The sequence below is a fragment of the Canis lupus genome, chromosome 21 (assembly GCF_011100685.1).
Source record: "Canis lupus familiaris isolate Mischka breed German Shepherd chromosome 21, alternate assembly UU_Cfam_GSD_1.0, whole genome shotgun sequence".
Taxonomy (NCBI): Eukaryota; Metazoa; Chordata; class Mammalia; order Carnivora; family Canidae; genus Canis; species Canis lupus.
Window position 1 is genome coordinate 27,430,687 of NC_049242.1, and position 27,596 is coordinate 27,458,282.

The 27,596-nt window shown below is 47.2% G+C and overlaps 2 protein-coding genes across 2 annotated transcripts; both read right to left on the bottom strand.

Moving 5' to 3' along the window:
- Positions 1 to 504: 504 nt before the first annotated feature.
- Positions 505 to 7,201, bottom strand: LOC119877380 (putative protein FAM90A5P). The gene is made up of 6 exons (XM_038569350.1): positions 7,114 to 7,201; positions 4,580 to 4,779; positions 3,333 to 3,509; positions 2,652 to 2,854; positions 2,092 to 2,200; positions 505 to 1,437 (listed from the first exon to the last, which is right to left on the bottom strand). Exons 1-6 carry the CDS (start codon positions 7,199 to 7,201, stop codon positions 505 to 507), a joined length of 1,710 nt encoding a protein of 569 aa, XP_038425278.1.
- A 2,641-nt stretch (positions 7,202 to 9,842) lies between these two features.
- On the bottom strand, positions 9,843 to 11,447 carry LOC119877381 (ubiquitin carboxyl-terminal hydrolase 17-like protein 6). Its single transcript, XM_038569351.1, has one exon. It carries the CDS (start codon positions 11,445 to 11,447, stop codon positions 9,843 to 9,845), a length of 1,605 nt encoding a protein of 534 aa, XP_038425279.1.
- Between the last annotated feature and the right edge of the window lie 16,149 nt (positions 11,448 to 27,596).

Below are 27,596 nucleotides of genomic sequence, written 5' to 3' on the forward strand. Positions count from 1 at the left end.
CCCATCAGAAATCCCACAAAGCTACCACCAGAGAGTCAAGAAAAACTCATGTCAGGAGAGAATACGGCATCCATTTGCAGAGCACACAGTGGGTACGCCATGCTGAATCCCCCAATGCAGACATGCGTAAACCAAAGAGAGCTTAACATCTTAGATTTTATTTCCATTGGAGTGACAAGTGCTCACTCAAATCTGCCTCCATTTCACAGATAATGTATTTCCAGAAGAACAACTTGACATTCCACAGGGAAGACTAGCCTTTGCCACAGCCCATGGATTTCCCTAAAGAACAGTACAGTGTGTCTGTTGAGGGGTGGGCATCTGAGCACGGCCCCCAGAAACATGAGAGGCAGGACCCTGTGGGCCTGAAATATTCCATGCAATGCAGCTGAGCAAGCGCCGAATCCCCACATCAGTCCAGGAGTGGACCACGTCCTCAGGTCCACAGACACCCCGTCAGGGTGCAGTGGGGTGGAGGACAAGTGTCCGAGGCCAGGAGCTGGCTCATTCGCTCTCAGTGTCTTCTGAGGATGAGGACACCTGTAGGTCATCGTGGAGGATACTCCAGGGGACAGAGTCACAGGCTCCATCCGACATCTGTGTGGCAGGAAGGCCCTGAGCAGGGCCTGGCTTCTCGGGAGGAAGGAATGAGGGAGCTGCTAGGAACCTGGAGCTCCAGCAGCTTCTGTCCAATCTGGTGAAGACCATTCTCAGGGGCTGAGTGGGGGCCAGCACAGAGGGCGGCTGTGGGGGGACGGTGCACGGCCACAGCGTTTCCAGGTGAGGTGTGGCAGGTGTGGGCCGGGTGCCCCTGCTTGGCAGGAGGGCAGGTGTCTTCCGGGTCTGCGGGGGCACGGCTGTGCATCCACGTGCACATATGCTTCCTGGAGGACATAGACTCCCCGAAATCCCCAGGTGGGCTCCCTGGATGCTCCTGGGGATGTGCTGGGTGGGGCTCCATCGCGCTTTCTTTCGGGGGTTCTGGGTCCTGTCTAGGGGCATCTGGGCACAGTTCTTGCCTGGAGTCTGGAGGGCCATTTGGGAATTGTCTGCCAATGCGTTGCTGACAGCGGGACAGGTGTTCTCCTCAGGATACTTGGGTGGTGCCTGGGTGTGTCCCAGCCCATGGACCTTGGTGCCAGCCTGGGGATCTTCGAGGGAGACTGGGAAGGGCCTCTTGGCTCTCTGCTGCACAACCAGGCTATCAGCCCTGACACAGGGTTGGCGTGCCGGCTGAGGTGTGTCAGCAACCGGCATTTCCTGGACACCAGGATGTCCACTAGGTGGACTGAGGCTGACTTTAGGGCTACTGAGAGGAGATGTGGAATGAGACCGGACACGCACGTCAGGGTTCTCAGTACGTGCTTCCGTCTGCAGGGAAGGCTCAGGGATAGAAGGCCTCCTGGTGGTGTAGACGGGCATCGGCATGTGTGGACGCTGTGGGAAAAGAGAACACACGGGACACCATGAGTGTGGCCTCGGCACCAAGGCAAAAGGAACATTCAGGAAAGAAAGAAACCAACAAATGCCTAAGACCTTCTGAACCACCCCCTCCCTCAGAACAGGGAAAGAAAGAGATGGGATCTGTTGACCTACAAGTAGGGAATCCGGCTCCAGGGCTGGTCCGGAACAAAGGCATGACTGGATGCTGCTGATGCACTTTTGACATCGGGGAGGAACACACAAATTTTAGCCTCACATCGATGCTTCCTCCATTGGACCAGCTCTTCCATCCACTCTGCTCACGAGGCTATAAGAGTCCTGCTGCTGGAGGGTCACAGTGGCAGCTCCTGAGGAGGGATGGGCAGTGGGGGAATGTGTCAGGAAGGACAGCGGCTTGACTTCTCTAAGGATGGCATGTGTTCCAGGAGTGTCCGCCAATGACCTTCACATGTCAACAAACCCACTGTTCGCACACATTCAAGGCATAAGGCAACATCATGGGCACCAAGGGAAAAATGGGTGCAAAGACCGGGCCACTCAACTGCCCCTGGTCAGAGTGGAAGTGGAGCCCCTCCCTCCCCCAGGAGGCCAATGGAGCCCAGCGAGTGCCCCACAGAGCACAGCAGCCGGGAAGCAGCGCACACTCACCCTCACATAGTCACAAGATTCTGTGCCTTCCTTCCAGGTGCGCTTCTGCCCCTCTCGGGGTCTCCTGGGGAACCTCTGGAGCAGGGCCTTCCTCTGCTCGGCTTCTTGCCTGCACAAGAAATCAAAGCATGGAAAGGAGAAGGAACTCCCTTCCCTGTCTTCCAGCTGGACACCAGCTCCGGGCTTGGGCTAACATGGTCTTTTCCCTACTCCGCCATTTGACGCCCACGCCTGCCCCTCACCCTGACTAAAGTGAGCCCACCAGGTCGTCCAGGCAGTTTCTCTCATTCAGAGCCTATGAGAGAGTTTGCCTTATATTGTGCCAAGCTCCATACATTCACTGGTGCAGGCACACTGCTCCAGCCACAAAACCCCACGCCAAGTCAGCAAGGACAGCACCATCAGCCAAATGTGGTCCCTGTTAGCCTGGGAGCTCCTCTGCCTGCCTCGCCTCTCCTGACTCTGCCCGCACGCTGCAGGGCACACAGTGTGCATGCGCACAGACACGGTGTCTGTCGGTCTCATCCCTGGCATTCGGGTCAGCAAGCCCCATTACTCACCTTCGTCTCTCTACTTTCTCCCTCTCAGCCTGGTTCAACAGCCCAGCCTGGTGCCGCTGGTCCCGCTGACTCCACGGCTCCACGTTCTCCTTCAGCCTCCTGGAGCCCAAGGCCACGGGAATGAGGGTTGCGCCCCAGTGTTTTATGGGGCATCTGGTGCTTGATGCCTTGTGTCCAAAGGCCCCACAGTCCCTGCACTTTACCTGGGGGAGGAAGGGGGAGGAGTCAGTGCATCCATTCAAATGCCAGTGAACCTGCCAAGCACACCAATGGGAGGCCATCCTCAGGGTGTGGCACATGGGTTGAGGACAGGGGACATCCTATCTGGCTAGTGAGGTGCCAGCATAGTGAAGACCTCAGGATGCTTCCTCCACAGCCCATGGAAAGGGGAGGGGAGGGGAGGGGAGGGGAGAAGGCATTGGAGGTGTCAGGTTGAAGACAGGTGGAAGCATCATTAAGATTAAGATTCGGGAATCTTAATCTGAAGGCTGAATCTGATCTTATGGTGCCCTGGGGCTGATGCTCAGAGCCTCTGAGTGTCCCAATGTGTAGCCTGGGGCATTTCCTGCCCATGTCACATTGGACAACTGAGTCTGGGCCATGATCTTCTGGGAGCCTAGCCTGTCTCAAGACTCCTGGCAGAGCTCCTGCTTCAAAACCCATGCCAGCCTCCACACTTACCCTGGGATCCTCCTCCTCTGGTCTGGGAACTCTGAGGGCCAGTCCTGCTGTCTGTGGCCTCTTGCCCTTCTGGGCTCTCAAGGGTCTGTTGGGCCCAAGCTGGCTGTGACGCGCCGCCATCAGTCCCACGTCCTGGAGGGACAAGTCAGTCTGCTTCGGGGATGGGTTTCGGGTAGCCTGAGGCAAAAGAAACAAGTGAGTCCTATTCACCATGACATCGGCCTCCTCCCTGTACCGTCTTACCAAGGAGGCATTAGCGAGTGTCAGGACATTTGTGCCAAACACACAATTCCCACTGTCTCTTCTCTTTCCTCCTTCCTGTCTACATCCTCCTGGCCAAGCCACATCCCCGCTCTGAGGAAGCCCACCCTGGAGGCTCAGGGACTCTTGTTGACACTATCATTAAGTCTCTCCAAATCCCCTGTGGAAACAAAACCAGGGACGAGACCTCTCCCGATTGAGGCTCAGTGGGATCCACCATGGAGCACGCAAAAGGCAAAAGCATCGGGAAAGTGGGCTTCCCTCTCTCATATCTGAATGCCCCTTGGGACGCCAGAGGAAGCCATAGTTAAGTCCAGATACACTGGGAAAACACATTCCCCTCTACTCGATGGGAAGCTGCCCATCTGAGCACTTCCATTCCATGTGTTCGTGGCAGTGCCCCTAATTAACTGCCATCGAAACTTTGGGAAGTGAATTTCTTTTCACCTTGCGAACCAGGTAATTCTTCTATTGAAAAAAAGTCAGTTATTTATGGGAGAGAGAGAGTGTGTGTGTGTGTGTGTGTGTGTGTGTGTGTGTAAGGGAGAGTGATCACCTGAGCTGTATGGACAGAGGGAGAAGCAGACACTCCCTGGGCAGGAAACCCAGTGAGCGCCTGGATTCATCTCCAGAGCCTGAGATCATGACCCGACCCAAGTCAGACCCTGAAACAATGGAGCTGCGCAGGCGCCCTGATCCTGTGTCTTCTCTAGGTCTGCAGTGCCCACTGAGACATTTACAGGCCTTCTGTCCCTGCTCGTCTACCACCCCACACCAATGTGACACTCGAGGCCCCATTCCATTGGCATTGGAACCTCCGGCTGTCCTGGGCATTCACAGCCATGCCTTGGCTCAGTCCCTGCTCTTAGAACATGTTAGACCAGAAAGAGTCCTTAACCCATGGAGGAAGGGCCAATCCCTCCACCATTTCCTCACTGTCCCATTATTCGCTCAGGAAAGGTAGGACCAGTGGTCCGAAAACTCACCTGAAGTGCAACTGTGGTCCTCACGCCTGTCAGGAGATGCTGGGAAAGGTCCTGGACAGGCTCCACTGCAGGAGACGGTGTGTCTCGTGGGAGAGAGGGATGGTGAGGAATGGCCACTTCCGTTGCTCCCTGACTTTTATACTGCTCCGAGGTCACGTGACGTTTCAACCACTTGAAAGACATGCATCTAATCCTCTTAGCTGCAGCAGGGTTTGAGCCAATCAGCAGCTGCAAGGAAGCTAATGATGCCCTCATGAGAAAGATTTCTATGACTCTGTGTGTGTGCCTGTGTGTGTGTGTGTCTGGGTGTGAATGGAGATGTAGGTCCATGCGGATTTGGTGGATACCAAAATTTCTGCAAGTGAAATTATATTGGTATATTTCAGCTTGGGAATTAACCTCAGGACTCATGGTTCCTGAACTATTTGTATTTTGCCAGCACTTCTGCTCAATTTAGAGCTAATAGCAATAAGAATGGGGTCACACTTTGAGGTTATTCATAATGTAATATCCTTTTTGTCAATTAACTTTCAGTTAAAAACTGAAATATCATAAAGAGCAAAAGCTTCCAATCGGCACTAATCACTTGATTGGATTAAGGGATTTGGGAGTGGTCCCTTTCTCATAGAGACCTATCAGGCCAGCCCACCTCCTCATCTTGCCTCCCTCAACAGACAGCACCTTCAGGTCTTTCTCAACCTCCCTAACAGCAGCCCCTGCACCTTTCTGAACAGAATTTGATCCGAGTTTCCATGTTGAATGGATACCTTTATGAATGTCCTTTTTCTTCTTGAGTAACTTCAAGTGAGCGAAGGAGAGTTAGACGTTAGTGCTCTAGAACAGGGAAGATCTCTTTCCCAAAGGAGCTCAGGTATCCCAGGGGAATGCCTTCTCCTCACCAGTCAGAGGCTTTGAGGCTGTAACCAATTATTTGGGGTATATGGTGTCCATGCTTTGCTTCTGCACTTCCATCTCTCTCAACTATGATCTCAATCTACAAAGATTATGAAGGTTTTGATGAATACCAGTATCTGCCTAGGTGTGGCCTGGGTCCACCACAAGAGAAATCCTCTGGCTGGTTTTATGCTTTTGGGAAACATTCCTTTGAACTCCGTTTCCTACAAGAGTCTATATCCTAAATGCAGTTTTTATATGCCTCATTTTAACTGTTCCTCAGGGAATTCCACCCCAATATCCTTTATATTCTCTTGATTCAGTTGGAGTACGTTGTAGGCTTGTGCCTTTTTCCACATTACTGAGTAACACTGGACTCCACAGATCTAATTGACTTGGATGTGGGAACATTGATGCAAAGATGCAAACATGTTTCATTGTTTGTTTCTTGTTTAAGATGATAGATGATAGATAGATTGATAGATAGATAGATAGATAGATAGATAGATAGATAGATGATAGATAGATAGATGATAGATAGATTGAGACAAGAAGAGACCAGAGAGAAACCACAGAGTAGCAGGAGAGTGGGGGCTGAAAAATAGAGGGAGAGAGATTCTCAAGGAGATTACCCAGCAGCCATGCTGCTGGGTGCTGAGCTGCCTCCCACATTCCTGAGACCAACGTGTTTCACATTATTTTTCATTTCCAGTTAAGAAGCATAGGACACTAAGGCCCTTGACCAGACATTATCTAGAACACCTCAACTGCCAAAGCAGCCACATTGGAAGGAATTGGCATCGGATTCCTTCCTGACAGTGGGGCTTTTCCTTATCCACTACTGTCTCACGTCTATGAACCAGAGTATCTTCACTCCCTTGCTCTTACTCTGTGTGGGATTTCTTAAAATTCCATTCTCTCCCTGAGTTCCCTTCCTTGTTTATGGAGTCTTCAGGTACCATGTTTCCTTCAATTCTTTGCTTCTGTATGATCCCTGGCATGTGAGACCCAACATGCTAGAGCCACCACATGGAACTGGTTTACTTAGATGTCTCCAAATGGAACAATCCCGAATGCAACAAAATGTATTGTTTCCATAAGGGTTCCAAATTGTGTATCACACAATCACTAAAAATTTTAAAGACAGGATTAGCTCTGTCCACTGCCAGAAGAGTGAATGCAATGGCTTCTGCTAAAGAAACTAAAATACTGTATTGAAACCTCCTCATCTCGCCCTCTGGTAACAGGAGGCTAATGTATTTTATGTCTCCTTATCACCACTCGGTTGGGTTTCTTGTCCCAGTAAAATGAGCACTTTTAATAATATAACTGTGGAATGGATTGTTCCTATCTCCATGCCTTTACTGTGGTTGATTACCAACAGTGGAGAGGCAGAGGTAAGATGTGGTCCATCTGTGGTATCTTCTATTAGAGCAGTTGGTAATGGGATAATGCATTCCCCATGTGAGGAGGCAATCTCCCTAGAAGCTGTTTCCACAAGTCTCCTGCATGAGCTCAAACCTGTTACGACACACACATGTCCCCCTAGGATATCTCCTGTGAAAAGCCCTGACTTTGTTTTCTCCTGCTGGACAACACAAAAGCTCAGGAAGGGAAGTCAAGTAATCCCTTCAGCTTACATCCACCCACCATGGCCAGGAACCTACCCTCGTTGTCAACCTCACAGACCACTGATTCAATGTGGCCTCCCAGATTAAGCCTCCACATACCGCCATGGAATCTAGCCTGGGGCTGTCCCCAAATCCCAGTTTCAGCCCAGATCCCTATTGTGAAAACATTTCCAGCCTGACATCTTGCAAAAGGTTGATGGAGCCAGGACTCAACTCATTGTCACCTGGAAACAGGTTGGAGGTCTCCCTAGAACTGCATCCAGGATTGGCAATTCCGGGTTCCCTGGAAAGGACTGGGGAATCTGTTCTGTGGGAGGCTATGCAGATTCTTCGGTCTGTCCTCCTGACTAATAGATCTTGATATAGAGTGAAACCCCTTAAGTGACTAATGGATACCTGGACAGGATGAGCATTGACCTCCAGACACCTACCCAGAGAATTCATCTGCTGACTGTCCAGCCTCCACAGTCCCCACAATGTGCTATCCAACCATCTCCTGGTCATCCCTCCCAGGTGTCTCTACTAGCCTTGGCCAGAGATGGTGTGCTCCTGGTTCAAATCTACTCCCCCCACCTAATTTTTCACACACACTTCTTCCTGGTCAGAGCCCTCATAACTGAAGAGACCCTGAAGAATAATGTGCCCATGTCCCATTGCATTTCCTCTTAAATGGCTCCTGGCGCTTCCCCTATATTAATCCAGTGAGTAGGAGTGAGACATTCCCATAGAGGGAGGCTATGAATTTAGGTTGCTGGTGACCTAGATGTGGCTGCGGGAATTCCACTCAGGGTAAACAGGCAAAGAAGCCTCTGTGAGGAGCCAGCCTGGAAATAAAATAATTATTTCAAATATCTGAAATACTGGGGAGTAAAAGCATGCACACCAAATCATATGTTGCAGTCTTCTATTAAGAATAAAAAAACACACACAACTGCCTAATAACATTTTAGATCAAAAATGAACAAAGCAGATGCAATATTCCCCATAACAATTTCAGAAAAATAATATCAACAAGTACAGAAAATGTCTTCTAGGAGAAAACATGGTATAATTTGCAGATCTCTGGATGGGATCTTTTTCTAAATCAGAAATTCAGACATTTGTAAAACAGTTTCAGATTAACTTGTTTACTTCTGTTTACAACCAATGTACAAATTGCCAGGATGATTTACCTACATTTTTTAGAAAATGTATTTCAGTAAGACAAACTTGACATTCTGGATTGGTAAGCACCCTTTGAGATTCCCATATATATACCTAACGAAAAACTGCAGTGTCTGTGTAGTGGGGGGAGTATATGTGTAGGCGCCCAAAAGCATACCACGTAGCACATTGTGGACTTGACCATTTCCAACTAGTTCAGCGGAGGAATTGCTGGTTCACCATATCAGTCCAGGAGGGGGACATATCCTTATTCCAACAGACTCCTCCTGAGGGTCCTCTTCTGTGAAAGACAAGTCTCCCAGTCCATGAGCTGTCTCATTCCCTATGACAGTCTTCAGAGGACGAGGATACCTACAGGTCTTCTTAGGAAACTCTAGCAAACACATACACAGAGGTTCCCTCACTCTTTATGACAGGATAAACTGTGTTTGTAAAAAAAAAAAATTTCCCATACATGAAAGAAACCTTGACACTTTCTATCTCTAATCTGCCTCTGTTACATGAAAATCTACAAAAAAATGTGATTTCTTCTGCACAGTTCCTATTGTCCCTTAGTTTCCAGTAAGGGTGGCATGTCCAAGTTTGAATAGAGAGTGAACATACATTATGATGAGATGTCACAACTGCACATCTATGGTCACACTCAGCTTTTGGTTATCATGCGATAATTTTCATTCTACAATCAATTTGTTAATTACTTCTGTAAGAAATAGAATGATAACACAGAACACCTATAACCTGACCTCAAAAACCATTTTGCTAGATTCGTGAACTTGGCACTGTTTTTCTGAGGTATCAACCCAGGTCCAAATGTGAATTTGAACTGGTCTGAAATCCAGAGTCCACTTCTTCTGTGGCAGGAGGTGCCACATAGCAGACGGTAGCAAAATATTCATAGAAACTTATGTTCAGTGGGAGGCTGGGCATTTCCCCTTGGAATAAGAGTCCCTGTCAGTTTCCTTCTCTGCCGTCTTAATGTAGGAGATAGTGAAGGGAACATAATACATTCAATGAGATTCAATCAGGCTGGATGCAGTTATCTCCCCAAAATAAGCATTTAATTCCTTTCTTACCATTTCCAAGCAATGACCAAAACACATCGCTGGCAAGGCCCCACGCATGCTTCTGTTCAGGCAAATATTCTTTCGATATAAATAGAAGATAAGCAATGGGAAGTGCGGAGCATGACGAGAGGGTCGAATATACTTCAAATCCAGGTCCTCAGCATCATATCCACTCTCAATCCTGACTGCTCACTGCCTCTCACCTGCAAGTTGCCGCTACTCTACCCAAGGCTGAAGGAGAGGCCGGTTCCAGGATAGACCCCATATGAATCCACACTATTACAATATAAGATCATGACAATGAACCCGCTTTAAAAGTCAGTGTCCTCTAGTTTCAGTCGAAGGCCATAGCCCATGAACACACCCACACAGATGGTTCTTCCATACATACAGAACACACATTTCACACAACACCAAATATTTCCAGTGTGGGACTGTGTTTGGGTTTGGTGAGTGAGTGACACCGTGTGTGTGTGTGGGCGTGCGCGTGTGTGCCCATGTGCAATAAAGTTAGTAGACACATCCCTGCACTGCTTCCCCAGACCTCTGTCCCTTCTTGCTCGTCCTCTTGGTTGGTCTGGCTCTCCCTGGCACATGCGGGACTTTGGCCACATCCCCGGCCACCTGAGGTGGGATCATCCCAGCTGCAGTGTGGAGCAGGTCCATGGTTTGCTGAGGATGATTCTTGGGCATCTCATGTCTGTATTTGGAGTGCTGAAGGATGACTGCATTCTCAGGAAGAGCAATTTCTCTTCTCCTGACATGAAGTTCAGGCTTAGGTCGGTTGCATTCTTGGAGGCATCTCCCCTGGTCTAATGTGGTTTGTTGCCTTGAGGTCTCTTCCCCGTGCTCCTCCGACTCAGCAAGGTTCACATTGGGATCCCTTGTGCTCTCTCCTGAGGCCTCACCCACCTCCGCGGGGTCTGCCTCGGGAGATGCGATTCCTCCCTCGACTGACCCACTCACAAGGTCTCTTTCCATATCGGTCTTCTGCATATAAAAGAGGACATAGGTAAGTTGGCGCAGGGCACAAGTCACAACGCAGGCGCTGACCTTAGCATCATCCATTTTATGCCACTGGCCATTTCCTGCCTTTACGAAACAGAAATAACGTCCACTGTGGCAACTCCACCCAGCATGCACCAGCACGGCATAGAGCACATAAACCAAGGGTCCTGCCCTCTGCTCAGACAGGGAGTGTTGCATGTCAAGGCACTCAGGATATTGCATCTCCTTAGTCATTTTGTTGCCTGTGAAGTCTGAGAATCGTTTCAAGTCCAGGATGAGGACTTTTGCACAACTGTGCAAAGTCAACACCTTGGACGCAGGCACTTTCTCTAGACACTTACTACAATGGTAGGCATTTTCACCTTCAAGCATTTCGGGCTTCACCAACTGCTCCAAAGCTTGGCTGACACTCTGAGCAGTCCCGATGTCCAGGCTGATGTCCAGGTAAGGTTCCAGAGTGCTGGAAATGCCTTGGCAGTGGAGACACTGGATATGTGACCTGAAGTACCCCCCAAAGATATGCTGGATGAGGGTGCTGTCCTGAGCATGCTGAGAGTCTGAGGGCTTGTCTTCAGGCAAGCATGCTTGCTGCATTGCATCCAGAATGAACATGAGATACTCATGGGCATCTTCTTGCTTGTGTGTGTGGAAGGCGGCGAGCAGGAGTGGAAGGGGTCGGAGCACACGTCCAGGATGGCAGAGAACCCGGGTCATGTGAGCCTGCAGAGTACACAGCATGCAGGATATCTGCTTCCTACAGGCTGTCCCGTGCTTCTGGGACAGCACGTAGCTGGCAAGGGGCTCTGTGTAGGTCAGACACTGTAGGGTTGCATTCACGTAGCAAGTGTTCCCCATGTTCTGAAGCCCAGCTCCCACCTGGGAAAGATCCTCCCAACTCAGAGGCGTCTTGGTGGGAGGCCGCCCTGCTGATGCGGGAGCCAAAGGATCAGTCAGGGAGGAGAGTGTCTTTGATGCAGGGGTTGTCTTCTCAGGCAGAGAGGGTCCTCCGTGGACTTCAGCACCACCTCTCTTTGACCAGCATGATTGGGGTTTGGGAGAGTCGTTGAACTGAGACTCCTCTGAGCGGTGGAGGTAGGCAGCCTCCATGTCGGCAGAAACAGTGTCCACAAGATAAATTCAACCAGGAGCTTCAGGTCACAAAGGGATGCTTCTCTCACTGAGCCAGTTTCCAAATGGCAGATAGTGACCCTCACCTCCACCTTTTATGGCTTTTGGGCCCTGGGATAAGGCACAAAATCCTCTAATCCACTGGAATCGCTTGATTGGATTACAGGATTTGGGTGTGGTCCCTTTCTCATAGAGAACATTCAGGTCAGCCCACCTCCTAATCTTGCCTCTGAAAACAGCCAACACATTCAGATTCTTCTCAACCTCTTTAAGTGTCCCTGCACCTTTCTGAACAGAATTTGTTCAGAGTTTCTATGTTCAAAGGAAATCTTTTTGAAAGTCCTTTTCCTTTGACTAACCGCAAGGGAGCCAAGGAGTGTCAGATGTCAGTCCTGTAGGACAGGGAAGATCACTTTCCCAAAGGAGCTGAGATATCACATAGGAACACGTTCTCCTCACCAGCCAGAGTGTTTGTAGCTGTAACCAATTATTTGGGAACGTGGCATCCATTGCTTTGCTTCTACACCTTCATCTCTCTCTACTATGATTCCAATATACAAAGATTATGAAGGTTTAGATGAATATCATTTTCTGCTTAGGTGTGTCTCGGGTCTACAACAGGAGAAATTCACTGGCTGGTTCTATGCTTTGGGAAAGATTCCTTTAAAACTCCTTTTTCTGCAAGTCTATATCTTAAATCCAGTTTTTATATGCCTAATTTTAACTGTTCCTCAGGTAGTTCTACACCAATATCCATTATATACTTTCGATTTAATTGGAGTATGTTGTAGGCTTGCACATTTTTTACACATTATGGTTTTGGCAGTTGTAGATGCAGGGAGGAAGGCACTGCGGTGGCTCGTGGTTTGGAAATGCCATTATGGTTTATTCTGCTTACAGAATTAGTAGTGTCTGTGGAAATTTTGAGTCGACAAGACAATTAATTCCTTCTTGTGACCATGACCTTTTCCAGTTTATGAATTTGGGTAAGTCTTAGGAAAGGTGGAAACCTAAGTCCATTTGTCTTCGTTACTAAACAGAGGCCAAGAACAACAGGAGCATTTTGCCAGGCCTTGGTCAGTGACTGGGCTTCAGAAACACTGGGGCCCTGCTGAATTCTTGACGTTCACTTGTCATCACTGGACACTAAGAGAATAAAAGTGTCATCTTTGACACCACCATGTTTTAGGATATTTATTCTGTAATCACGGAGTCAAAAAAAATTTTGTGTAGAATGCTCTTTATGATATCTCCGTTTTTAACTGGAAGTTTTAATTGACAAAATGAATGTTACATCATGAATATCCTCAAACTTTGACCCCATTTTCATTGCCATTAGCTCTAAATCGAGCAGAAGTGTTGGTAAAATACCAATAGTCAGGAAACAGGAGTCCTGAGGTTAATTCCCATGCTAAAATGTACCACTATGATTTCACTTGCAGAAATTTTGGTATCCACCAAATCCGCATGGACTTACATGTCCATTCAGAGACACACACACAGGCACACACACATAGAGCCCACCCGCTGTGGGCTCTGCAAATGGACATTGTTTTCTCCTGAGATGGGTTTTTCTTGTGTCAATGCTGGTAGCTTTGTGGGAACTGTGATTGTCAATATTTAACCCATGCAGCTTGTTTATTCTTTAGTGTTAATTTAGAATTGTGTGTAGTGTTTTATGTCCCTTAATAAAATATTAGCACAGATGAATAGCGTGCATGTCTTGCTTTTGATCTTGTTTTGTGGGGGTTTTTTCTCGGCATTTCTGAACCTCTCTGTAATTATATTAATTCCATTAATTCCTCCAGCCTTAGTTACCTGAGGGGAGACAGCAGCTTGATCGGTTCAGGGAATACGTAGACATTGAGGATCTCCTGCACACCCAGGGTTCTGCGTGAAGTACTGCATAGGGAACATTGATCCCTGAGCATCCAGGGTGGGTGCCATTAGCACCACACGGGGCCTCGGTTGCACGTTGGTCTGTAATGGGACGAGTTGACGGTTGTCCTCTATACATATCCCAAAACCCACTTCAATGCTGGCTCATGCTGCCTCCTTCCTGAGGCCTGGGCATGGAGATTTTTCACCCTCCAGATGATTTCTCAAGGAGGCAATGTTTGACAAGTGGGCACATAATGGTCCAATAACACGAGACCCAGGACTGGTTGCTTCCTTCTGACTCTCTCTCTCTTTCTCTCTCTGCCTCTCATCCTCAGGCATATCTCTGATGTGGGCTCATGGAAACAAAACAATACAACACCATGTGAAACCAAACCAAATGAAACTAAATGAAACAAAACCAAATCAAACCAAACCAAACCAAACCAAACCAAACCAAAGCACATCCATTGTCGTGTTGAGAGAATTTCTTTTTTTAGGAAAAACAACTGACTGCTCTTTCCTCACTCCAGAGCACATGTTTAAGGGTGTTCCCTCTCTCTGTGCAGATGCCTGTAGGTGGAGGGTAGAGGAGCTCCTGGAGGAGCGCACTGGGCTTTTAAAAGTCAGAGGTCAGTAGAGAAGCCATGGTGTGGGATCCTTCTCCTGCCCCCAAGGCCTAAGTAACTGCCATTCATGCAATCATTATGTGACCCAGGTCAGAGTCTGGCCCCTTGAGCCTTGGGCCCCGGTCTCATCCCGTTAATGCTGCCCTATTGGTATCTCATGGCCTCTGAGGAAAACCCAGCTTCCTGGCTCTTGATTTCTGGCCACTTGATGTATAGGTGGGGAAACAAACATTCCCTACCTTCTGGAAGCCTATGAAGATCCCAGAGGTCCAAGGGTAGAAAGGCCTATCCTCACAGGGGAATCTCAGGATTGGAGCTAGTGAAGTAGCCTAAGGATTCTTGGACCTGCAGGTATACAGGGCACAGGGGTGAGGAGGCAGGCAGGCTTGAGCGAAGGGCCTTAATGCTGGGCTCTCCAGCAGATTTGGCACTTCATGGGCAGTTGAGGGGATTCCTTCCATGTGCCCAGGGAGATCAGTGAGAAAGGCTAGCTGAAGAAGTCCTGAGCAGGCCTGTTCTCCCCCTCTAGTCACCTCTCGTGTCTTTTGCTTCTCCACCAACAAAAATCCAAACCGAACCAAACCAAACCAAAGCTATCTTCCCAAAGGAAAATCCACTCTCATCCAGATATGGAAGAAGAGTTAAATTCTGGACAAACTGGTATAGGGTATGGATATACCAGGAGTGTTCCCTCACTTGGAATCAACCCAGGAGCAAATTCTGGAGCAGAGACAGTAGGAGTGCTTTGGCTTTAACTAATTTTACCTTTATGGATTGTGTACTATGATACTATGTATTAGTTTATTTAAATATATGTATTTAAATATAAATTATATATATATATATGAATATATAAACATTAGTGTGTATGTGTTTATATGCCATACGTGACTTTTTATAAAATTAGCATTGCTATACACTACTTGCTTGTTTTTTAATCACATGAAAATTTGCCCTTTTTGTTTTCTTTCTCCTTTCCTGATTCTTTAGGCTTCCTGCACCTGGGATCACTATCATTTATCTGAAGATAATGCTTTTCTATACAAAACATAATGTTTGTTCTTAAATGAAAATGTATTAAATTCTGTTTTTAAAGGACTTTTCATTAACCTCAGAATTCTGACAGATAATTATCTTTTTTGAGCACCTTACTGATAATTCATTGACTTTTATTTTATTTCTTTGAGAAATTGGTATAATACTTATTTGTTCTTTACAGCACGTAATCTCTTCCTTTGCTTTCATTTGTAACTATATGCATTCCTAGGAAAGGATGAGAAAACACATTTGAATTGAGTCCTTCTTGGGTAGGAGGAAAATCAATTTCTCTCTCTTTTGAGAATATAATGCAAATAATATTTAAAAGTGGCCTGTGCATCCAGAATAGAAAAGAGTATTCCTTGATTTTCTTGGTGGATATTCTCTTAATAGGATTATTATCATTATCTAAAGATTTGTTTATTTGAGAGAAAGCAAACACGGAGGGGCAGAAGGAGAGGGAGAGAGAATCTCCAGCAGACACCCCTCTGAGCACAGAGCTGATGTGGGACTTGATCCCAGGACCATAAGTCCATGACCTGAGCTGAAATCAAGAGTCAAGAATCTGATGCTTAACCGACTGAGTCAGCCAAGCAACCCTGTCTTGGTAGATATTCTACTACAAAATTTCCTTTTAGATAACAAGCATTTACTTATTCTTTTGGTCCTGGATATGTATTTATTCTGTTTCGTTGATATTTTTATTGTGAATATAGTCTTTTATTAATACATTTCTGTGTATTTCTCTTTAATGTTTAAGGTATGTCTTAAACTATTAATTTCCATAGTGGTTTTCATATTTCATTATTGCAGTCTTGTTTATAAAATGTATCTAAGTATAACTGTTTACATACTACCTATTTGGATGTTGGAGTCCAGATTAAATGTTTCAGACATCCCCTTGTGGCTTCAACTATGGGACCAGGGCTGTTAATGTGTATAGCTTATTGGTCTTTTTTCTCTGCAAGGCAGTTCTTATTTTCATCATAAACCTTTTCTTATACTGTAAGATACATAATTTCTTATATTATACACTTATATTGTAAGTGTCTTGCCCCCCTCCTTTTTTTAGTACCAAGTTCCCGATAATTTGTACTCTGAGTTGCCCATAACTGGTTGGTTCATTAAGAGAACATCTGACCCTACAGCTAGACCTCTGTAGTGTCTTGCTGTAGGGTCAAGAGATTGGCCTCTATTTCATCCTCAAGGGTCAACAGAGGCATCTCAGAAGCTGTCTGCCTCTGGTAAGAGATCTGAGTGTGATAAAGAATCTATGGAGGAAAGAGAAGGAAGATTTGTTATTCTTCTCTGCAGAATACACAAGTCAGAATGAGTATCCATACGTTCTTTGGCCTTTATAAGATCCAGAACTTGGTACAACTCCTTTGATGAACAGCAGCTTGGGAATCTCTTCCCAAGTAAATATAGGACAGGAGGGCAAGATTGATATTTGATTATTTTCCATGTAACTGATTATCTCAGGAGACCTACATTTTTGGAGATCACCTCTCCTGGCCTCAGCTTTTATTTCTGCACTCTTTGGTATTTTTACTGTGTCATGCATTTTTGAAAAGTAAATCTTTCTCCATTAGTTACCTCTGCCTAAAACAACTCCTATATGTAATATTTTTCCTATCAGAATATCACTTCCAAGTTCTTCCACAGGATTCCAGAAATGTGCATTTCTAGGAGAAAGATCTTTGTGTTCAAGCTCAGCATCTCCAGGGTAGAAGATCTCATTGTCAGGGAGGGAAGCAAAGAGGATATGAACCAAGTCTTGCAGGCACACACATCAAGTTTTGCTCTTAATGAGTTGTGTGATCCCGGGTCGATTATCCAACACCAGCTCTGCTGATGTACATTGGCCATTGGCCATATTCTAGGCTCCATAAGGAATAAACCATATCCTGAATTCAAGAACTTAAGATGTCATGTCTGAGAGAGACATGTATTTTTAATGTCACAAATCATGCCATCACTCATAACGGAAGCATCAGGAAAAGGCCTCTGAGTAGAAAAGTGGGAGACCTTGGTCCCAAGGAATAGACAGGAGACTGTTGAAGAGAAAGAAAAATGAGTATCTCCCAAACGGATGTTTGCTGGGTGCAGGTGAGTGGAGCTGGAATTCCTCCACAGGAGGTGAAGCAGCGTGAGCAGGGGTTTTGAAAGCAACATTATATTATAAATATATGGAATATATATGCATTATATATATATTCATATATATATGTATAATGGAATATTACTCAGATATCAAAATGGTGGAATCTTACAATTTGCCACAATGTCGTTGGAACTAGAAGTTATTATGCTAAGCAAAATAAGTCGATTAGAGAAAGATGATTATCACATGATTTTGCTCTTTGTTTTTTTTTTTGGGGGGGGGGGAGAACAAAAACATCCAAAATTTATTCTCCAACAAGACCGACAGCATCAGCAGGTAAAAACTACAGGGGTTTCTCCACAGATCATACATTCACACGGGCATGATTTGCTTAACAGGGAAAAAAGCGCTGGTGTGTTCTCAGTAACAATATCCACTTCACAGTGTAAGGAGGTACTAGCATTGTGTTCTCAACTTACAATTCCAGAAGGAAAGGCACAACGTGGCCAAAAAAATTTGGATCCTAAAGTCAGGTGCCATAACACAGACCAACTTTTGTTAACAGTCTTGATCTACTTTTCCACAAAGAAGGTGATTCTCCACTCGGAAATTAAAGTCTTTCTTTCTCCCTCTTTGTTCAACCATCAGAGCATGTTTCATTATTACATATACAAAAAAGGGGGGGCGAGTAGAGTTAAAAAAAAAAGAACCATGAAAATATCTTCCACGTCCAGCTGCTCCCACCACACATCAACTCAGGTTTAAGAAAGCGCATTAGAACACTTCAGCGGTCATAAAATAGGAAAATAGACATTATGGCACAAAAATAAAAAAATAAATGAGGTAGATAAATTAAAGCTTTCACACCCATGACTTGCCCATTCGAACATCGTAGCCTTCATGCAATACTCAAGAACAATCTTCATACTAACTTGGCATAAGCTGCACCAAGGACACTTTTTCTGTACAAAGTAGTATGTGAACCTGTAAGAAATATGCCCTTTCCGTGAGTTTCTTCAAGAAGGAAAACCCAGGTCTTTGATCGAGTAGGCACTGGGGAACCAAATTAAGTCACCTGAGGGTCCCTGCTTAGGTGCCTAGCCCTCCTGCTGGCTCACGAATGAGACACCTGGAAAGCATAGGGAGTACATTGCCACTCTTGGGGCTCTGAATGACTCTATTTAAATAAGCAGCAACACATATTGACCCCCTAAGGACTAAACCAGTCCATTTGAGGGTATCCTACCTAAGGACCAAGGTTGAAGGAATTTTGTAATTCTACAACCTTGGTTTAAAGAAAAAGAAAGTACATTCAGGAAAAAAAATGGAAAGATGGTGGGTGGGTGTCATACGAAACAGGGCCCTAAACAGATGCCAGATCTTGTCCACGTACCCACATAGAGTCACCAGGGAAGTATACAGTACCCCCTCCCCCAATAGGCTAACAGTTGTCTTGTCCATTTTAATTCAGTAAGTTCCAACTTGAAATAGGAGGATAGTCTTTGGAAATACTTATTCTTGGTTGTACAAGGGTTTTATGTATACAGCTTGTCGCAAGTAACAAAGCTACTTTGCAGGACCCGCTTCTTTCCAAAATGAAGAAAAAAAAATTCTAGCCTGTATACGTTTCAGTATTTTTTGGTGTTTTTCTTTTTTCAATTTCTTTTCTCTTTTTTAATTTTTTTTTTTTTTTTTTTTTTTTTGCAAAGCAGCATAACAACATCTGATTGTAGGACTTGCCTGAGGTTGTGATCACAAGTGTAAATATCTGCACATCAGTAAGAAAAACAGGAGGAGATGGGTTCTTCTAACAAGGAAAAAAAAAAGTAGAGTTCTAGAGGTCATTCTGCCTGCATTTCTCCCTCGACAAGAGCTTAGCTGACTGCAATCTTATTTTCTTCGAGGAAGTGAGGGAATTGGTGTTTGGGGACGCTGTCGGCAGCACCTGGTTTTTCCACTTCAGCCCTGATGGCAGACTGGGAGCCATCCATCTCGGAGATAGGGGTGTTGTTCACAATGGAGCTGGCCCCAGGGAGACTGGGAGGGTAGGAATCCCCCCACTCTGGATCACAGAGATCTCATTGGTCTTCATGGCCAGACCTCCATTGAGCATTGGTGGTGTACTGGTTCCAAATGACAGGGTCCATGTTCCCAAAGGGGCCAGGATTTCCTTTGGAAACATCTCAGGGACTCTCTCTCCCCACAGCAGGAACCTGGGGCTAGACGCCTGCAGCTCAGTCACTTAGCATCTGACTCTTGCTTGTGGCTCAGGTCATAGCCTCAACATCCTGAGATCGTGCCCCTGGCAGGCTCTGCGCTTAGGGCAGAGTGTGCTTGAGGAGCCCGTGTCTCCCTCTCCTACTCCTTGCTCCCTGCCTGCCTCTTAAACAAGCAAATTATCCAATAAAGAAATAATCTGAGAGGATAAATTTTCAAACAAATTTGGATCAATACAAGGATCTAGTGGGAGAGGTTGGCATCCCAGGTCCAACTGCCAGCTGAGGTTTAAAATCACTTCCCTGCGTTAATGGCTTTACCCCTTGAATTTGACCACACGTCTGTCTCTTGAGGTGCCAACAGGGAGACCTTTCCTTGGGTGGGAGGGCTCAGGGTGTGAGGGCTGCAGGATGTTGAGCTCCGTCCTGTAATTTGGCAACAGAAGGGAATCGCATCGAGCCCTGCATCAGTGAAGGGCTCAATGGCTGTGGGAACCGACTGGCCTTCTGACATGTTGTGCAGCACACGAGGCCCCTGTGCCTGACCCCGGGAAGGGGGTCAGGGATGTGCTCCTTCAAAACCTAACTGCGGAGCAATAGACACAGTACAGTGAGCCCCGTGTCCCTTTGGGAGAAAGTCTCCCAACTCACCAGGACCATGCTCAAGCCTTGGGGAAGGTGGGGAAGGACCTCAGGCCAATGGGGTCTCCGGGGAGCACCAGTTAGGAGAAAGCATAGGACAGTGCAAACTACTGGAGAGTGAGTGCGATGAGACATGGTGTGTCTCTTTTTTAAAACATTTATTATTTATTCATGAGAGACACAGAGACACAAAAGCAGAGAGGCAGACACACTGACAGAGGCAGAAGCAGCCGCCGTGCAGAGAGCCCGAGGCAGGACTGGATACCGGGACTCTTAGGGTCAGGGCCTGGGTGGAAGGCAGGCGCTAAACCACTGGGCGACCAGCCATCCCCTGAAGGCTCTATTCTGATATTCCTCCAAATCTGTGCACAGGGACTCTGCATCTGGCCCAGGCAGGGTCAGGGCCATGGGGGCAAGTCTGGGGAGGAGGGGAATCCAGCTCATGTGGGAGCAGGTGTCTAGGGGGGAGCCCAGGGGAGTTGCAGGCTGGCTTCTGGGACCCGGGGTCTTCCTGCCACATCAGAGCCCTGGGTGTCAGATAGCCCCAGCCCCTGCACTCACCTGGAGCCCGCGCTGGCCTCTGTTAGCTGTGCAGGGCAATTCCCAGTTCCCCAAGGCGGTGGGGCAGACCACCTCTTCCTCCCCCTCCTGCCCCATGTCCTGGGTGGATCTCCGTGTAAAGACAGTGCCCGGTAGCCCGGCAGGAGGCCTCAGCGCCCGGTCTGGCTGCCTTGGCTGGGCCGCACACCCAGCTGACTCCATTCCAGACACACCACAGTGCAGTCGGCACACACCTCCCCCAAGGAGAGCAAAGGGATGCAGCTGCCAGGCCTTGGGTTAACTCTGGGTTGGGTAAGAGGCACCTCAGGAATCCTGTTTCCACCCTGCCCACCGTGACATCAGGGTGACCCTGAAGGGATCACCGGGGACCTGCTGCCCTGCAACGTCCTCCAGCCTGGATGTGACCTGCCCACAGATCCCTGTTTCCCTGAAACTGAAGAGGAGGGGATGGGGCTGCCCAGGATGGCTGGCAGAGGTGGCCTGGCCTGGGCTGGGCTGCTCTGTATTACCTTATGGTGCCTCTTGATAAACGCCCTGAGGCGTTGGATTTTATGGTGGAGCCAAAGTCTACAGCCCCTTGTGAACTGTGTGTCGCCCTGACCCGGGTTCTTCCTCTGACTGGAAGGCCTTGTGAACAAGCGGCATCCCTGGGGTTCCTGGAAACCAGAGTCCCCAGAAGTGGGAAAGTAGCAAGAGAACATCTTTCAGTCGCGGATGTCTCCAGCCAAGTGACCCTGAGGTGGGGCTGCCCTAGAATGCGGGTGCCTGGTTACAGGGGTTCCAAGTTCTTTTGGGCTCTGTGTCAAGGAAGTCACCTCACTGCCTGGAACCCCCTGCCTGAGTCCACACCTGGAGGAAGCTTCAGGAGCAGTGCTCGGGGCTGCCGACGGCTCCCTGCAGGCAATGGCATGTGTGCACAGAATGACACAACCGCATCCCTCTCCGCAGGCCCCATGGAAGGACTGTGTGCAGCCAGGGCCCCAGCCTGGAAACACACCTGGGTTCAGACACAACTTTCCATTCTTCCCTGGTTTTGACCCCTCAGAAGCCATTGTGCCTGTCGGGGATGGTCTGCGTCTTGCCTGTGGAACAGGGAGTATCCTAGCGGGTGCTTCCTCCAGATGTCCCCAGGCCACTGTGGCATCATATCTATGACATTGGAGACGGGTGTCACATGCAGGAAATACCTCCCACCACATGTTCTTCCTTGGTGTGTACCTGTGTCCAGGCCCACAAGGTCCTGTGTGCACACACGTGGGCACCTGTATTCTCATTCTGGAGGCCCAGAAGATGACAGTCCCTCCGGGGGAGGGATAGGTAATAGCTTCCCACGATCCTAGTCTCCTGAATCCAAGGCAAACCCTACAGAAGTTGTCGGAGTCTTGGCCCAGAAGGTGTGAGGCTGTCCTCATCCTGAAACCCTACCTGTCGTGTGTTACAGGCCATTCCTTAATTTCCACTGGGTGAGCTGTGGACAGCGGTGCACCCAGTGTGTCGCCCTGACCCGGGCTCTTCCTCAGACTGGAATGTGCTGGAATGCCTCCTGTCTGGGCTGTCAGTGCCCACCCCCACCCCCGTCACATCTCCATGTCTATAGCCAGTTCCATCCACACAACTTTCCCCAGCCCCCTCAGGAAGGGAGGAGCAGCCTTGACCCCAAAAGAAGGCACAGAGCTGGCTCCATGCTCCCTTCTGCCTTCTTCACAGGCTGTGATCCTGGCAGGCAGTGGCTCTGCTTGGATCTGCACCTCCTCCCCTCAGTGGCTCCCTGGAACCCCAGCTGCTGCGTTTGTCAAAGCCCCACAGTTTGACACAGCCTCACCTGTAGAGTTCAGGAGTCAGAGGTAGCATCAGGCTCTTTTTTTAGGGAGCAATTGCTCTTTTCATTCCTGATGATTTTCCGTATTTTGTCCATCTTTCCCCCTGGAGCATGAGCTCCGAGAAGGAGGACCTGGTCGGCTTCTCAGCTCTGGCACTCTCTGTGCTCAGGGCTCAGCGGCTGAAGGAGCAGGTGGGAAGTCCCATCCCACCATGGGCCAGCTCATCGGTGGGAGCCTTATTGATTTGGGGCATTTTTAAACACTTGTGCTTTTCTTTTCTTTTTTTTTTTTAAGGAAACTCTGTGCCCGATGTGGGACTCGAAGTCACGACCCCAAGGTCAATAACCACACGCCCTTCAGACTGAGCCAGGCAGGCGTCCATTGGTCATTTTAAAACTAGTAGACTGATAACTATTTCAGTTAATTTGGTGATCCACATTTGTAGGTCTATTCCATTGTTATTTGCTCTAAGTTGAGCAGAATCGTGATAAAATAAAAAAAAATTCAGCAGAGATAAAGCCTCAGGTTAAAACCCACAGTAAAATCAACCAATATAGGACTATTTGTAGAAACTTTGGTACTGCTCTATCCCAAGGAGTTTGAATGGTTGTATCTTCGTTCTCATTTGTTTCTATGAATCTTTTTAATTCTTCCTTAATTTCCTGGTTGACCCTTTCATCTTTAGCAGGATGGTCCTTAACCTCCACGTGTTTGAAATCCTTCCAAACTTCTTGTGATTGAGTTCTAATTTCAAAGCATTATGGTCTGAGAATATGCAGGGGACGATCCCAATCTTTTGGTATCAGTTCAGACCCGATTTGTGACCCAATATGTGGTCCATTCTGGAGAAAGTTCCATGTGCACTTGAGAAGAATATGTATTCAGTTGTGCGTATCCCGGGTTTGGGACAACACAGTATACAGAATTTGAGCATTTACCTAATGATTCCTATATCTGCGGTTTAAAATTATACGATGCTTTTTTGTGTTTTTCCCCTTTTCACCTGGTTTCATATTTTCTCAACTCTGATTTTAAGGCTTTTGTTAATATCAATTTTTTTACATTTTTATTTTATAGATACATTCTTCATGTTTGGCTTTTTGTCACTGGAATGAATTTTATGGTTCTCCATCTATAAGTTTTGCTTCTTGACAATTTTGAGATTTAGTGTCTCACGCTCATGGTGTATCCATAACCTATGCCAGTTTGTCCAGATAACTCTGTCTTCCTCCATATCTGGATGGGAGTGGATTTTTTTTGGGAAGACAGGTTTGGTCTGCTTTGCTTTGCTTTGCTTTGCTTTGGTTAATGGATGGCGGGGAAGCAAAAGACACGTGAGGTGACTAGAGGGGAGAGCACGGGCCTGCTCAGGACTTCTTCAGCTAGCCTTTCTCCCTGGTCTCCCTGGTCACATGGAATGAATCCCCTCAACTGCCCATGAAGTGCCAATTCTGATGGAGAACCCAGCCTTATGGCCCTTTGCTCACGCCTGCCTGTCTCCTCACCCCTGTACCCTATATATCTGCAGGTTCAAGACTCCTTAGGCTACTTCACTAGCTCCAATCCCAACATCCCCTGTGAGGATAGGCCTTTCTACCCTTGGACCTCTGGGATCTTCATAGGCTTCCAGAAAGTAGGGAACATTTCTATTACTGCACGCATCCCTTGAGTGCCCAAGAAGCCGCATTTTCATCAGAAGCCATGAGATAGCAATAGGGAAGTGTTCATGGGATGAGACCGGAGCCCAAGGCTCAAGGGACCAGACTCTGACCTGGGTCACATAATGATTGCATGAATGGGAGTTACTTAGGCCTTGGGGGCAGGAGAAGGATCCCACACCATGGCTTCTCTACTGACCTCTGACTTTTAAAAGCCCAGTGCGCTCATCCAGGAGCTCCTCTAGCCTCCACCTACAGGCATCTGCACAGAGAGAGGGAACACCCTTAAACATGTGCTCTGGAGCGAGGAAAGAGCAGTCAGTTGTTTTTCCTAAAAAAAGAAATTCTCTCAACACGACAATGGATGTGCTTTGGTTTGGTTTGGTTTGATTTGATTTGGTTTTGTTTCATTTAGTTTCATTTGGTTTGGTTTCACATGGTGTTGTATTGTTTTGTTTCCATGAGCCCACATCAGAGATATGCCTGAGGATGAGAGGCAGAGAGAGAAAGAGAGAGAGAGTCAGAAGGAAGCAACCAGTCCTGGGTCTCGTGTTATTGGACCATTATGTGCCCACTTGTCAAACATTGCCTCCTTGAGAAATCATCTGGAGGGTGAAAAATCTCCATGCCCAGGCCTCAGGAAGGAGGCAGCATGAGCCAGCATTGAAGTGGGTTTTGGGATATGTATAGAGGACAACCGTCAACTCGTCCCATTACAGACCAACGTGCAACCGAGGCCCCGTGTGGTGCTAATGGCACCCACCCTGGATGCTCAGGGATCAATGTTCCCTATGCAGTACTTCACGCAGAACCCTGGGTGTGCAGGAGATCCTCAATGTCTACGTATTCCCTGAACCGATCAAGCTGCTGTCTCCCCTCAGGTAACTAAGGCTGGAGGAATTAATGGAATTAATATAATTACAGAGAGGTTCAGAAATGCCGAGAAAAAACCCCCACAAAACAAGATCAAAAGCAAGACATGCACGCTATTCATCTGTGCTAATATTTTATTAAGGGACATAAAACACTACACACAATTCTAAATTAACACTAAAGAATAAACAAGCTGCATGGGTTAAATATTGACAATCACAGTTCCCGCAAAGCTACCAGCATTGACACAAGAAAAACCCATCTCAGGAGAAAACAATGTCCATTTGCAGAGCCCACAGCGGGTGGGCTCTATGTGTGTGTGCCTGTGTGTGTCTCTGAATGGAGATGTAAGTCCATGTGGATTTGGTGGATACCAAAATTTCTGCAAGTGAAATCATAGTGGTATATTTTAGCGTGGGAAATAACCTCAGGACTCCTGTTTCCTGACTATTGGTATTTTACCAACACTTCTGCTCGATTTAGAGCTAATGGCAATGAAAATGGGGTCAAAGTTTGAGGATATTCATGATGTAACATTCATTTTGTCAATTAAAACTTCCAGTTAAAAACGGAGATATCATAAAGAGCATCCTACACAAAATTTTTTTGGACTCCGTGATTACAGAATAAATATCCTAAAACATGGTGGTGTCAAAGATGACACTTTTATTCTCTTAGTGTCCAGTGATGACAAGTGAACGTCAAGAATTCAGCAGGGCCCCAGTGTTTCTGAAGCCCAGTCACTGACCAAGGCCTGGCAAAATGCTCCTGTTGTTCTTGGCCTCTGTTTAGTAAAGAAGACAAATGGACTTAGGTTTCCACCTTTCCTAAGACTTACCCAAATTCATAAACTGGAAAAGGTCATGGTCACAAGAAGGAATTAATTGTCTTGTCGACTCAAAATTTCCACAGACACTACTAATTCTGTAAGCAGAATAAACCATAATGGCATTTCCAAACCACGAGCCACCGCCGTGCCTTCCTCCCTGCATCTACAACTGCCAAAACCATAATGTGTAAAAATGTGCAAGCCTACAACATACTCCAATTAAATCGAAAGTATATAATGGATATTGGTGTAGAATTACCTGAGGAACAGTTAAAATTAGGCATATAAAAACTGGATTTAAGATATAGACTTGCAGGAAAAGGAGTTTTAAAGGAATCTTTCCCAAAGCATAGAACCAGCCAGTGAATTTCTCCTGTTGTAGACCCGAGACACACCTAAGCAGAAAATGATATTCATCTAAACCTTCATAATCTTTGTATATTGGAATCATAGTAGAGAGAGATGAAGGTGTAGAAGCAAAGCAATGGATGCCACATTCCCAAATAATTGGTTACAGCTACAAACACTCTGGCTGGTGAGGAGAACGTGTTCCTATGTGATATCTCAGCTCCTTTGGGAAAGTGATCTTCCCTGTCCTACAGGACTGACATCTGACACTCCTTGGCTCCCTTGCGGTTAGTCAAAGGAAAAGGACTTTCAAAAATTTCCTTTGAACATAGAAACTCTGAACAAATTCTGTTCAGAAAGGTGCAGGGACACTTAAAGAGGTTGAGAAGAATCTGAATGTGTTGGCTGTTTTCAGAGGCAAGATTAGGAGGTGGACTGACCTGAATGTTCTCTATGAGAAAGGGACCACACCCAAATCCTGTAATCCAATCAAGCGATTCCGTGGATTAGAGGATTTTGTGCCTTATCCCAGGGCCCAAAAGCCATAAAAGGTGGAGGTGAGGGTCACTATCTGCCATTTGGAAACTGGCTCAGTGAGAGAAGCATCCCTTTGTGACCTGAAGCTCCTGGTTGAATTTATCTTGTGGACACTGTTTCTGCCGACATGGAGGCTGCCTACCTCCACCGCTCAGAGGAGTCTCAGTTCAACGACTCTCCCAAACCCCAATCATGCTGGTCACAGAGAGGTGGTGCTGAAGTCCACGGAGGACCCTCTCTGCCTGAGAAGACATCCCCTGCATCAAAGACACTCTCCTCCCTGACTGATCCTTTGGCTCCCGCATCAGCAGGGCGGCCTCCCACCAAGACGCCTCTGAGTTGGGAGGATCTTTCCCAGGTGGGAGCTGGGCTTCAGAACATGGGGAACACTTGCTACGTGAATGCAACCCTACAGTGTCTGACCTACACAGAGCCCCTTGCCAGCTATGTGCTGTCCCAGAAGCACGGGACAGCCTGTAGGAAGCAGACATCCTGCATGCTGTGTACTCTGCAGGCTCACATGACCCGGGTTCTCTGCCATCCTGGACGTGTGCTCCGACCCCTTCCACTCCTGCTCGCCACCTTCCACACACACACACAAGCAAGAAGATGCCCATGAGTATCTCATGTTCATTCTGGATGCAATGCAGCAAGCATGCTTGCCTGAAGACAAGCCCTCAGACTCTCAGCATGCTCAGGACAGCACCCTCATCCAGCATATCTTTGGGGGGTACTGGAGGTCACAAATCCAGTGTCTCCACTGCCAAGGCATTACCAGCACTCTGGAACCTTACCTGGACATCAGCCTGGACATCGGGGCTGCTCAGAGTGTCAGCCAAGCTTTGGAGCAGTTGGTGAAGCCCGAAATGCTTGAAGGTGAAAATGCCTACCATTGTAGTAAGTGTCTAGAGAAAGTGCCTGCGTCCAAGGTGTTGACTTTGCACAGTTGTGCAAAAGTCCTCATCCTGGTCTTGAAACGATTCTCAGACTTCACA

Coding starts and splice junctions, on each gene's coding strand:
- LOC119877380 (XM_038569350.1), bottom strand. CDS start 7,201: ATGTGGAGGCTTAATCTGGGAGGCCACATTGAATCAGTGGTCTGTGAG. Junction 4,780..7,113: donor CCTGGCCATGGTGGGTGGAT/GTAAGCTGAAGG, acceptor ACCCTGCTGCAG/CTAAGAGGATTAGATGCATG. Junction 2,855..3,332: donor CAGAGGAGGAGGATCCCAGG/GTAAGTGTGGAG, acceptor TTCCTCCCCCAG/GTAAAGTGCAGGGACTGTGG.
- LOC119877381 (XM_038569351.1), bottom strand. CDS start 11,447: ATGGAGGCTGCCTACCTCCACCGCTCAGAGGAGTCTCAGTTCAACGAC.